Source organism: Chaetura pelagica, unplaced genomic scaffold (genome assembly GCF_000747805.2).
Source record: "Chaetura pelagica isolate M959 unplaced genomic scaffold, ChaPel_1.0 scaffold199, whole genome shotgun sequence".
In the NCBI taxonomy this organism is placed as follows: domain Eukaryota; kingdom Metazoa; phylum Chordata; class Aves; order Apodiformes; family Apodidae; genus Chaetura; species Chaetura pelagica.
This window is the reverse complement of record NW_009970714.1, coordinates 800,002-812,204: the sequence shown is the minus strand read 5'-3', so window position 1 is coordinate 812,204 and position 12,203 is coordinate 800,002. Positions and strand designations below refer to the sequence as shown.

The following is a 12,203-nucleotide window of genomic DNA, read 5'->3' as shown; positions in this document are numbered from 1 at the left end:
ACTCTTTCCTAAGCAGAAAAGAAATGTTAAACAGTTCTTACTTGCAGTATGAGATTGCACCTGAAAACATCCAGCACACACCAGCAAATTCAGATTTGTTCCATCTGTCTGTATGTTTATAATTATATTCCCCAATATCATTCTGCCAGAAGGGCTGATTAATATCAGACAATCCTACAAAGCTGTTTATTTAGGCAAAGAAACTAGACAGAAATTCTCCATCTGGGATAGATGCAAACAAATACGTAGAGAGGGGGGAAAATGGAAATGTGCTTCTTTTAAATAATTAACCAAGATGAGGAGAGTTTATTAATATCTCAATACCTCTTTACTGATCTGTATCCATACTCCTCCCATATCATTCTACATTAACATTATATTACCACTGGTAAGCAACAAAGCACATATATAATTGCTTGCATCCTAGGACTTTAAAGAATTCCTTTTCTGATGTGAAATATCTGGGTTTTAATTTAACAACCCCAGACACATGTATTCCACTCTCTTGAAAAAGTCATCACTGTCTCTTTAGGCCAAAAATAATCCCCCAGTATATCTGGAGAAAAAAATAAGGAAGTACTAAAACTGTTTTCATCACTTACTCAGGTTGTGAACTGAACCCACAGAGCAATATTTCAGAAGATCCATTCATTCTGTAGCAGATATCTGATTTAAAAAAACAAACCCAAGGAATCATAAAATCAGAAGCTGACAGCTGCTACAGCACTCTGACAGCAAACCACACATTGCTGACCTGTAACAAAATACCTTCATGGAGCAAATCTCTGTGTAAGGCTCCTTTTACAACACATGGCATATAGGGCCGTTTCTCAGCAAAACTGTCCCTATGGCATTTATGGTTTTTTAACATCTTAATTGAATAACTCACAAAGAAATATTTCATTTGATCTCCAGTGAAAATAAGGATCTCTGCAAGAAGTAGGTAAAAAACTCTGAATTATAGAGATTGATGAAAAAAATATTTCTCTTTGCAGTACCTAATTTTAGGATCCCAGTGCATATATAAATTAGCAAATACTTGGAGAAAACACAGTCCCTTCTATCCCACAGAGTCTTTCTTCAAACCCAAGATTCACAGGTTGAGGGAGGTAATTCTCTCTCTCTACTATGCTTTTGTGAAACCCCACCAGGAGTACTGTGTCCAGTTCTTGGGCCCCCACCAAAAAAAAGGACATGGAGCTGTTGGAGCAGGTCCAGAGGAGGCCATGAAGATGCTCAGAGGGCTGGAGCAGCTCTGCTCTGGAGACAGGCTGAGAGAGTTGGTGTTGTTCAGCCTGGAGAAGAGAAGGCTCCAGAGAGACCTTAGAGCACCTTCCAGTGCTTGAAAGGGCTACAGGAAAGCTTGGGAGAGGATTTTGGCAAGGACATTTAGTGACAGGCAAAGGGGAATGGTTTGAAACTGCAAGATGGTAGATTTAGATTGGATATTCGGAAGAACGTCTTTCCCATGAAGGTGGGGAGACCCTGGGACAGGTTGCCCAGAGAAGCTGGGGATGCCCCCTCCCTGCAAGTGTTCAAGGGCAGGTTGGATGGGGCTTGAAGCAACTGGTCTAGTGGGAGGTGTCTCTACCCATGTCAGGGGGGTTGGAACCAGAGGACCTTTAAAGTTCTCTTTCAACCCAAACCATTCTATGATTCACTCATCTCACATTCAGTTGTTCCAGACTTGATATTGCTACTGTGCAAATGGAAGGACAAACCTTCTTGTGAGAAACACATGCAAGGACATTTCAACATCCCTGTGAAAAAAAACAAGACATGCACGGGAAGACACACAGATGATGTAAAGGGAGAAAAGAATAAAGTTTACCATCATAATTTGGATTGTATGTCTTGGCATCCTTACATAATGTGTCATTATATGTAGTGTCATTGCGGACACATTTGGATTTTAAGTTGCCCATAAAAAGCTGGAGGCCTATTAGAGCAAACACACTCAGGCAAAAAACAGTCAAGAGCAACACATCAGTCAGTTTCTTAACAGATTCAACAAGTGAATTGACGATGACTTTCAGACCTAGAAAAATAAGATTCAATAATATGCAAAGTGAGAAGAGGACTAGAGCAGTGTTTCCATAGGATAACATACGATACTTGCAAGTATCTTAAAAACAATATAACATACAATCAGTGTAAATTATTTTGTAACTTCAGAGTATTAAAGGAGGTAAAATAAAGCATAGGGGTGAGTATTTTTATTTCAATTTCCTAATAATAACTTATTTGGCTTTTACCTCCTTCTAACACTAACTTTCCTAACTTGAAAATTCTAAAGTAAGATGTCATCTAAGCAAGCTCTTACAAATTTAATGGATATGGACAGATTTCTGTGCTTGATTTAACATTAAGCAAGTACTTCATATTGTGCTAAATAAACATTACAATTAAGGATAGCTTCTGCTCACCTCAGGGAATTCTGTCTTGGAAGATAATGCCTTACAGATGTCACCAGTTTAAAAAAAAGCTAATGAAGTACAATGCAAACCCAGAAATCTGCTGGCATAGCCATATTATGTTAAGACAATGTATTGAATAAGGTGTGCTGATTTAGGTAAAACAAAAGTAGAAAGACAAGAGCACTGGGTTAAGTAAAGCTGAATATTAGCAATGGCACAGGAAAAGCAGAAAATATAAATATTTGCCCAAATCAAAATCATTTTGAGAAAGATGATAAAACATTCTGTTAGGATGCTGCTGAGAGTTACTACAGACTGCAAAGCAGCCACACCTTGGACACCATTAACCATCACAAAAAGTGACCAAGAAACTGAAGACACAAACAGGAGAGGAATTAGAGACAGCATACTGCTAAAGCAGAGAGAAAAGTAGGAAGACATGTTACTTACCTGGTATTACTGAAATAGCTTTCAAAGTCCTCAGTACTCTGAAAGTTCTAAGAGCTGAAACCTTGCCTGTAGGTTTACACACAGTAGCATACCTACAAAAATCAAACCACCTTATCACTGAAGGACCAAGCTCCAGCTTTTCAGACCATATGCATATTGAGCACACAATAAAGAATAAGTTACATAAAATTGGTAAAATATGTCCTAAGGTAAAGATCTGAAGTTAGGAATCTAAGTCCCATTCTAGATATTGATATAAAATAATGAGACATTTCATGCATGCTTTTGAAAAGAAACAGCACGTTTTACTTAGTGTGGATTTGGATGCTTAACTTTCAAAGTGTTTACTTATCAAAATGCCAAATAAGTATAAAACTTTCAGTGTCACAACCAAATCTTCTTGTACTAAGGCTAAACTGCTTTAGACCACATGAAAGTACATATTGCAGCCATCTCAGAACTACACAATATGTATTTTAGAAGAAGGGAGTTGAAGACAACTAGGTTTACAATATGTTAACTCTCTGTCTTTCTAGGTTATATTAACAGTCAGCTATGAACTTGAGTGTATGGAGCTAATGAAATTAGTTTCAATTTAATAGTTTCAATAATTTGAAATTATCTGGCAGCAGACATAACTTGCTGCACAAGAAAATTCAATTAAAAACTTGGAAGAAAACACCCCACAGTGTGGTTGGAATAGGTTGCTCAGAGGTTGTCAAATCTCCATGCTTTGTGAAACTTAGAACTTGACTGGACAAGGTCCTGAGCTACCTAATTTAAATTAGCCCTGCTTTTAGCATGGAGCTGGACCACATGACCTCCAGAGGTTCCTTCCAATCTAAATTACTCTAAACCTCTAATAAATTAGAACAAGACAATTGAAAGCTATTTAGAACTGCTAAATTAGAGATTGGCTTTGAAACCTTGGGCTGGACATGAGTCAATCTGTTCACTGTTGCTAGGCTGATTATTTTGCTTTTGAGATTAATGTTATGTATTTGACAACATTTTTCCTTGGCTTCTTCTTAATTTCTTGTCCACCTACCTAATTGGTTTTGATATCAATTTGACCACACTGATCATAGCAATGATCCACCTGGCCTATTGCCCTGTCTTCAAGCATGACCCATAACGGACACTTACAGGGGAGTTTAGAATCAAGGCATTGATGCTTTCCAGATTTAATTCTTCCAACCAATTTATAGCTCAGAAAATTCCTTAACAAGACATAGTATCTCTGTTAAAAATAACCCTTCATGTGTCTTCATCCAGGATTTTGCCCAGAAGCCTTGTGAATGCCACAGCCCCCTATTGGAATATACCTACATGTAGAGTGAGAAACTACTCCCTTCTTTTTTATTCTGCCATATGGTAACTTCATTTGGTGCCTTTAGCTCTCACTGTAGGACACAAAAAATTACTCATTCTCTTTTTGACTCTGTGCCACAGACTTCAACCATGCCCCTGCTCTGCATTTTTTTTTTTTGACAAGAGTTCTACTCCATTTCAATAGTTTATTATTATGTAGGATACAAGATACACCTCTTCTCTGTATCTTTTTAAATTCTGTCATCTTTTGAGATGTCAGGAGCAAAACTCCATATAATCCTGAATCAAAATACAGGACACAGTGAAATAACTATGTGGGGTTCTTAATTCTTTATTTCTTACCTTTAATGTCCTTCTTTTATTTTTCCTTCTCTGACCGTGATTGCACACTGGAGTGGTGTTTTCACAAGCTTGACCATCTTAACTCCAACATTTTTTTCCCAACAAGTGAAAGCTATTTAGGAGCCCATAACTGTGTCTGTAAAGCTGGGTCTGATTTACTTTGAGCATCACTTTACATTCTTGGGATTTCATCTGCTATTTATCACCCTGTCATTCAACACCTGTGACCCACTTTGGATCCTTCTCAAATGAGTTTCCTCTGATCCAGAGTAAAAGTAAGAAAGCTCTAAGATGAGCTTTGCATCTAGGTCTTGCTGTAAGGTCTATGACTATGGGACTCAACCACAGTAACTCTTAAGCAGGTCGGATGCCAACCACACTGAAGAACTTCAGCAGTATCAAATATAATTTTATCTGCACAGTTGTCCTTTGACTATAAAAGAACAACTGAGTTTGACTTACATTATGACAATAACGACAAGATCCACACAGTTCCACGGATCACGAAGAAACGTGAATTCATTCCAAACAAATCCTCTTGCTACTACTTTTATCAATATTTCCCCAGTGTATATGCCAGTAAAAATATACCTGCAAAGGCAACTGTATATTAAAGTTACAGAAATAAAAACATTTATGACATTCAGACATATTCAGGCCATTTTTACATTTCCTATGATTTAGTCACTGGATGGAGGTTAAGACAGAAAATGTGAAATAAAATAGAACAGGTCACATTACTTTCAGAAACATCACAGGTATAGAAAGATTCCTTCCTGCATTTTAGTAAGATTTCAGTGTAAATCTAAACCCACAAGATTTTAATGTCAATTTTAAATGTAAAGTTATAACCACAGATATTCACATAAGCACACCACACCATTTCTGGATGAAGGACAGCTTATGAAAAATGTTGAAGATCATGTTTATGTTCTAAAGCCTGCTGGAAAATTTCAAAGCCTCAGCATTTTGGCAGCAAAATAACAGACTTCTTTTAGCCTTTAAAGATTGCTTATTTTATACATTTATTCTGACAAATACACTATAACTGAAAGAAACCCAACATAAAATTAAGCTATCATTACCCCCATGCTTATCCCAAAATAAGAGGACTTAAAACTAGAGAACCTCTGAGGCTTCAGGCACATTTTCAAGACTTAGTTCTAGAACATTAAGTGAAATTATACACAGTGCACAATTACAAAAGGTAACAAGACATTATAAACAGATGGTTTCCTAGTGTGAGCAATTTAACCAGGAGTGTCCCCAGGAAACGGCAAGAAAAAATGGAATTAACATTTACCCTTATACTTTTTGCATGAGCCAGCCATAACAGATACTCAGGTTACAGTCTTGAAATGAGTGATATTAAGTTAGGAAACTACTGCACAGTCTCTCTAAAAGGCTTAATCCTTAAAAGGAAAATTAGGGCAATCTTCTATGTTACACCAGATGGCAAAATTAGCCAACTTAGAGAAAAGGGCATATGGTGCAGGCCTCTAAGAAAGGGCACTGAAGGTGCACAGAAGACTCTTGTGATATAATAATAATAATGATAATAATCCTAAATCTTCTTCAGAGGTCTGTCACAGAATTTTCAAGCCCCAGAATGAGATCACCACATCACTTCAATTTTTCAGTCCAGTGTGTTAGTATCCTTAGGAAAAGAGGGAACAAATGGCAAATGAGATACTTACTCAGTGAAGTTGAGTGAGTCTGGAAGCTTATCTACAGCCATGGAAGCACAATTGAGTACCACAGTACATGTAATAAAGCCAACAAACAATGTGAATAATAAGTTAAGGAAAAAGTGCTGTATTATAAAACCTGATTTACACAAAAAAATACCAAACCCCACCCATATTCAAGTAATTACTTTGGGTTTGAATATGCTCAGGTTTTTTCCTGTGCTTTCCAAAGAAACAGATGGTAGATCAAGCTTCTGCTCAGCTGTTTAAACTTTATTATTTAAAAATAACAATTAGCTGCATGGGGAGAGAATTTTGGTAGTTAGGATATTAATGGGGCAGAATACACTTCACAGAAGAGATGAGGAACATAAAGAAATACAAAATTCTGAGTCCTCTACTGTTATTTGACACTTAAGAAACATTAATTTCTTCCCAGTTGAAGCATGGAATTCAGAGAAATGGGCAACAACTGCATAAGAACTTGGGGTTTTTAAACCTAGGGAAAACAGATTAAAAACATAATTATCAAGAACCACTATTTTTTTTTAAACTGGGGGTCCATATACGCATTACTACAAGAGACACCTACACTCTGCCATGCCTTCAGAAAACTTTTTCATCTTACATGGCAGGCAATAAAAACATACATGAGAAAAAACATCCTGTTGTGGAAGTTCACTTGTTATCTAATAAAAAAAGTTATTTTTCTGAAACAAACCTTGGCCTCAAATTTAACATTTATTTGAAACTGAACAGCAAATTCAGCAATTTCTAGTAGCATGAATATGCATTCAAAGTCAGCCAGAAGTTCCCATAAAAGGATGTATTTCTAAAAATTAATAATTCCAAAGGAAAACAGATGCTTGGCAAAAAAGAGCAGAAAATAATCCACCTATGGTTTTGCACCTGCCATTCTTCACATTTTTACATCCTTCAAAGTATGTATATATTTTTGCAAACATCTAAAAAATGGGTGCTTTTCAGAACTGGAGTCTGAAATACATTTCTTAGGATACCATCAGACTCTTTCAGCAAAGCATTACTGTGAGTCACATCCGTCATCTTTAAATAACTAAGGAGTCACTGGTTTTATTGTGGGTTTGGTTGGTTTTGTTTTAGGTTTGGTTTTTGGGGTTTATTTTTGCTTATTTGTTTCTTTTGCTTTGTTTTGTTTTTTTAAATAAGCTTGTCACCATAGTAGAGATTTTTAAAAAGTTCTGGAAAAGGGCTAAAATACCATGCAATAGGCTCTAAATGCTGTTTCATAACAATATCTGAAATCTGACTTTAAATATGAGCTTTCTGACATTTTTACTTGTGCCAACACCATGTAAATATCTTGGCTGTTGTAAAACAAGATTCAATATAACTTTAAAAAAATCTCTATCACAGGCACATGAGCTTACATTTATAGGAGCATGAAGAGAAGACCAGAAAAAACAGAAAATGGAACAGTATATTTTAAGACTGAAATAAAGGAAACCAATAAAAGGATATGAATGGATCAGAATTTTAATTGCTGCTTTTCTGATTGGATTAAAAGGACCAATTATACCCAAGGCAGGAGTGGCAGTAAAACGGAAAATAGTCCTCCTCTTATTTACCACCATAAAAGTCTGTTAAGAAAAATAAATCATAGTATATGAAACATTTTTCCCCAAAAATTTCCTCAGGTCAACTTCCCCCCAACAGTAAGCAATTATATAATAGGCATTTCATTTAGAAGGGATTCCTAGAGCATCTACTTTACACAGTCCTACAGGCAACAACACAAACCACTTTGCAACAGCATGAAGTCTATGCAATATAAATGTGGTACAATAAACAAAGCTGATGAGACACACCAGAAAATTAACTGACTGTAATGAAAATATATGTCTTTGCTACACAGACTACTGGAAGTATCTCAAATAGGTCTCCCCTGATTTGTGCATTTGTAATTCAGCAAAAGCCTGTGCAGTAAATCAGCAATTCTGGTGTGATCTACAGTATAACAGCCACTGTTTATACAACAGTGAGTTCGGCCCACAGGCATCACAGAAACTGCTCTGGAAAACAAAACAAAGCCTACAGTAGCCTAGAATATACTTCCTATCAAAGTGTATTTACCAAGTGTATCCTATTTTCATAATCAATTTTGATTGCTGACTGGAACTTGAAATACCCCAGAGCATAGCTTTGAACTCCTGCCCCAAAAAACCCTAGTAACTTTTAAAGCTCTGTCTACAGAACGATTAAAAACCAGCACCTTCTGACTGGAGCTTTTGCTATCTCTTAAGAGTTCAACAGACAATTTTTTTTTTTTTAAAAAAAAGTCCTTTTGAAAGTTTTAACCTTGTGATCACTGTAGTATGGATCAAAATCCTCAAGGGGTTCCCCAACAAGCTCCACAGGAACATCCCCATACAGAGATGGCAGCTTTTTGCAGGTTTTCAGATCAAGCTGAGGAGTAAGTTTTTCTTCTTCAGCATCTTGGTCCTTACTCTTCTGTTTGACTTTGCCTTGCTGCTTTTTCTTCTGAGCAATTCTTTCCTCTATTGCTGCCAAGGACTCGGGGGTGAAACGTCGAAAGGTGTTAGCTTCTGATGGCCAAAACAAGGGATCCATTTTTCCTTCTAGATGTTTGTTTCCAGTGTTAATAACTGCAAAAAAGAACTTAACTTCAAGTAACTTGAAAAAAAAGTAAGCTTTTCACAATGAGAAAGTAACAGAAATCACACAGAACTTAAAACTTATACCATTACATAAACGATTTCTTTCTTCTGTGAAACTCCATATGAAAATAGAATGCAGAGTCTGGGAAACATTTGGGTTTCAAATGCACCTCCAGATTTCCTGGAGTTTTTATAAGGAATCTTTTGAAATGGATTTATCCTGACTTGACTTACCACCGGTGTACAAAACGTCTGATGTATCATACCACAAACTGTAGCAGGTTGCTTGACATTGTTTCACTAACTTTGCTGACAGTGAGTCCTGCACACTTGCACAGCAAGCCTTGGTCATTAGGAACCATTTAATACACATTTCTCAAAAAATTACACCACTAGTGACAGAACTGGGGTAGCTGCTATCCTTAATTCTGCTTGTGACCACCCGTGTTCTACGTGCTTAGAAAAACCAGGGACCTGCACTTGCTCAAAACAAACTTCACTGGGAGGTGATCTGACCACTGATCAGCCCTCTAGCTCCATACCCACTGATTGTTATGAAGAATTTAAAGGCAAGATGAAGCACTACTACAAACCAAATAATCAAGTAAATCTGGCATCACCCTCCTCATAACTGTATGTCAACAGGAAGATCAGTCACTCCTAGAATTTTGCAAGTGCCTTAATGCTTTGTAGCTCTGCACTAGAGTGTCTGCTGTTTCTGCAGGTCTTGGTTATGTTTACTAGTTTAATAATTACTCTTTTCCAACCACCAGAGGACACAAATTTAGTTACTGTTAACTCCTAGGATTCTGATCCTAGTCATTGACTTGTTTATGCATGCTGACAGGTATGGGTCTGCCTCTCCTACCAGCCTGGGAAAAGGCAAATATGATGAAGCAATTTCACCTTCTCACATATTCACAAATACCACAGTTGTTCTGGGGATTAGCAGAGTACCTGCAAAGATTTACTTTCAATTATTCTGCTTGGGTTTCAATCACTGACAAAAGGGGAGGGGTGGCAAGATAACGAAAAGCACTGAAGTGATGTAAGGCAAATCACTGGAAGTATTCAGTTACTAATGACTCCTGGCCTCAATTTACCACATTACTTTTTCGTGACAGCAATTTGCATGATTGCAGTTCTCGTCCACAAAACAGGAAGAAAATTTTGACCCATTATGGGCTGACTTGCCCTTTGTGACTCATGTCAAAACTAATTGCTCCCATCTAATAAACACTTTTGGTTACCAACGAGTCTTTAAAACAATTTGCATTTTTGATCACCCAAAGTCCAGCTGTGGTACTTTGGTTTTGTAACATCATATGTGGAGGATAAGACAGACTCAAGACTCCATCGTAATTATGTTTCTCTTCTTCAAATCCACATTTTATACATATATATATGTATAAGAATTATGGTGTGTATCTGGAAAACTAGTAGGAACATAAACAGAAAAATGTCTTTATTTGTGTCTCATTCTAGTTCTAGCATGTAACCAATTCTGAGTCTCAAATTATTTCTCTCCACTCCCTTGTCAATAGCCACTGAATATTTCCTGTTACTATCTGGATTTAAAACAAGTAAGGGGTAAACTCTCTGCTTAGTTTGGTTTAAGTATGCATTCAGTAGATTCTCTGACATGGGAATAAAGAATAAAAATGTGGCAGGATCCTGTGGCAGGATTTTGTTTGAAAGCACAAAATCAAATAACTATCTGCTTAACATCAGTCAAGAAACATCTTAATATGAATAAGTAAAGAATAATAAAAAATAATTAAACATTTAGCAGTGCTTACCATGGGATTCACCACTATAGGACTGGAATTATTATACTCTAGTCAGAGCTCTGTTCCCCAAAGCTTGTTTTGGTCAATCTGTATATTTGTCAAAACTCATTTTAAGTGGGCATTTGCAAAATCAAATTTTAATAAATTTTACACACAGGTCAGACAACGACAAAAACAAAACATCCAGGACCAAATTAGTTCCAAGCAGTTCAAGGAAGGGAGTACTCAGCCACACTGAAGTACATACACCACATACAATTTTGGTTCAAGGAACCAGATGGTCTTTTCAGGTATCTAGACAAAATCAGTAGGATTTTTAGTACCTTATAAATAGACAAATTTATATTAACACATAGGACAGATATATAGAAACACAAAGATGTTATGGTAGATACAGACAGCTTTGCTGAGGTTCTGCATGTGAGCAAGGCACCTTAACTGCCATGACAGTCACAGATATCTGGTGGCATGGTCAGTCAAGGCTGTAGAGATATTGAGATGACCAAAGGGAATCAGTTACTTTTAAATAATCTAAAACTCCAGACTTTAACTAAATCTCCACTGACTCTAATGGGAGATTAAACACCTAGATTGTAGACAGATGCATCCAGACACCCAGCTATAGGTACCAATCCTGGATTGATCCATTCCATAGCTGCCAAAACACTCTTAACACTCTGGAGTCACCCACAAGAGCAGAATCAGATGTCAGCAAACCCAACAGTCTGCAGCAGCTATTTCAGATTTCAACCTTTACATTCAACGAGATCACCACATACAACAGAAACACAATCTGAAAACTCTCACTTTTGTAAGCATCTTCAAGTCCATCATCACCATGGATGCACTAGACATGGATACTATAACCAATGCTCATTATTAAAAATAACATATTCTAAAAACAAAAAACAAAAAACAAAAAAAACCAAAAAACCTCATAAAAGGAATCAAAATACTATTTTACATGAAGCTCTTATTTTTCTAATGGAGGAACCATTGTTCATCTGGAGTAAGAAAAAATAAGACAGCAGCTCACAGCAACACCCTATGAAACAGGGGAGGAATCTTCTCTTTCTCTGTGTTGTACAATACCTTGCAAAAAGCTATTACTTCTGCCTTCTCAGTGTATGAAGAAAAAATCACTCTGCTCTCTGATCACCATTTTGTTCTATTTCACTACCACTAATTATCAACAGATTTAACATATTTTTGTCCTTTGTAAAACCAAACCTAGACATTTTACTGGACTCCTGCTGGTTCTAACATATATGTCCATTTCTTCCACTTACAACTTTGTCCCCCATTCTCAGCTTCCCACTCCCTGACCTCTTCCCAACAAAAACTTTGTGTTTGGATAACTGTTGATCAGGGGTTCTGTCTGGCTTCTTTGGCTTTGTAACAAATGTCACATGAGAAGTTATTCAAAATATCAATATAATAAAATCTATTAATTTGTTACCTCCAAAATCAGGAAAGTATGCAACAGGCTAGACTGTGCATTACATAAACATCCTGAAAGAAAAAAAT

The 12,203-nt window shown here is 36.7% G+C and overlaps 1 protein-coding gene across 1 annotated transcript in view; it reads right to left on the bottom strand.

Annotated features, from left to right (window-relative positions):
- The window catches only part of LOC104396196 (sodium channel protein type 5 subunit alpha-like), a 39,485-nt gene extending 27,604 nt beyond the window's left edge, over nucleotides 1-11,881 (bottom strand). Inside the window, exons 1-7 of the mRNA XM_010006013.1 lie at nucleotides 11,854-11,881; nucleotides 8,567-8,811; nucleotides 7,730-7,848; nucleotides 6,239-6,328; nucleotides 5,004-5,132; nucleotides 2,868-2,959; nucleotides 1,832-2,038 (exon numbers count right to left, since the gene is read on the bottom strand). Of these exons, the coding sequence (XP_010004315.1) occupies nucleotides 1,832-2,038; nucleotides 2,868-2,959; nucleotides 5,004-5,132; nucleotides 6,239-6,328; nucleotides 7,730-7,848; nucleotides 8,567-8,811; nucleotides 11,854-11,881 (910 nt within the window). The remainder of the gene's footprint in view (nucleotides 1-1,831; nucleotides 2,039-2,867; nucleotides 2,960-5,003; nucleotides 5,133-6,238; nucleotides 6,329-7,729; nucleotides 7,849-8,566; nucleotides 8,812-11,853) is intronic.
- Nucleotides 11,882-12,203: the final 322 nt, after the last annotated feature.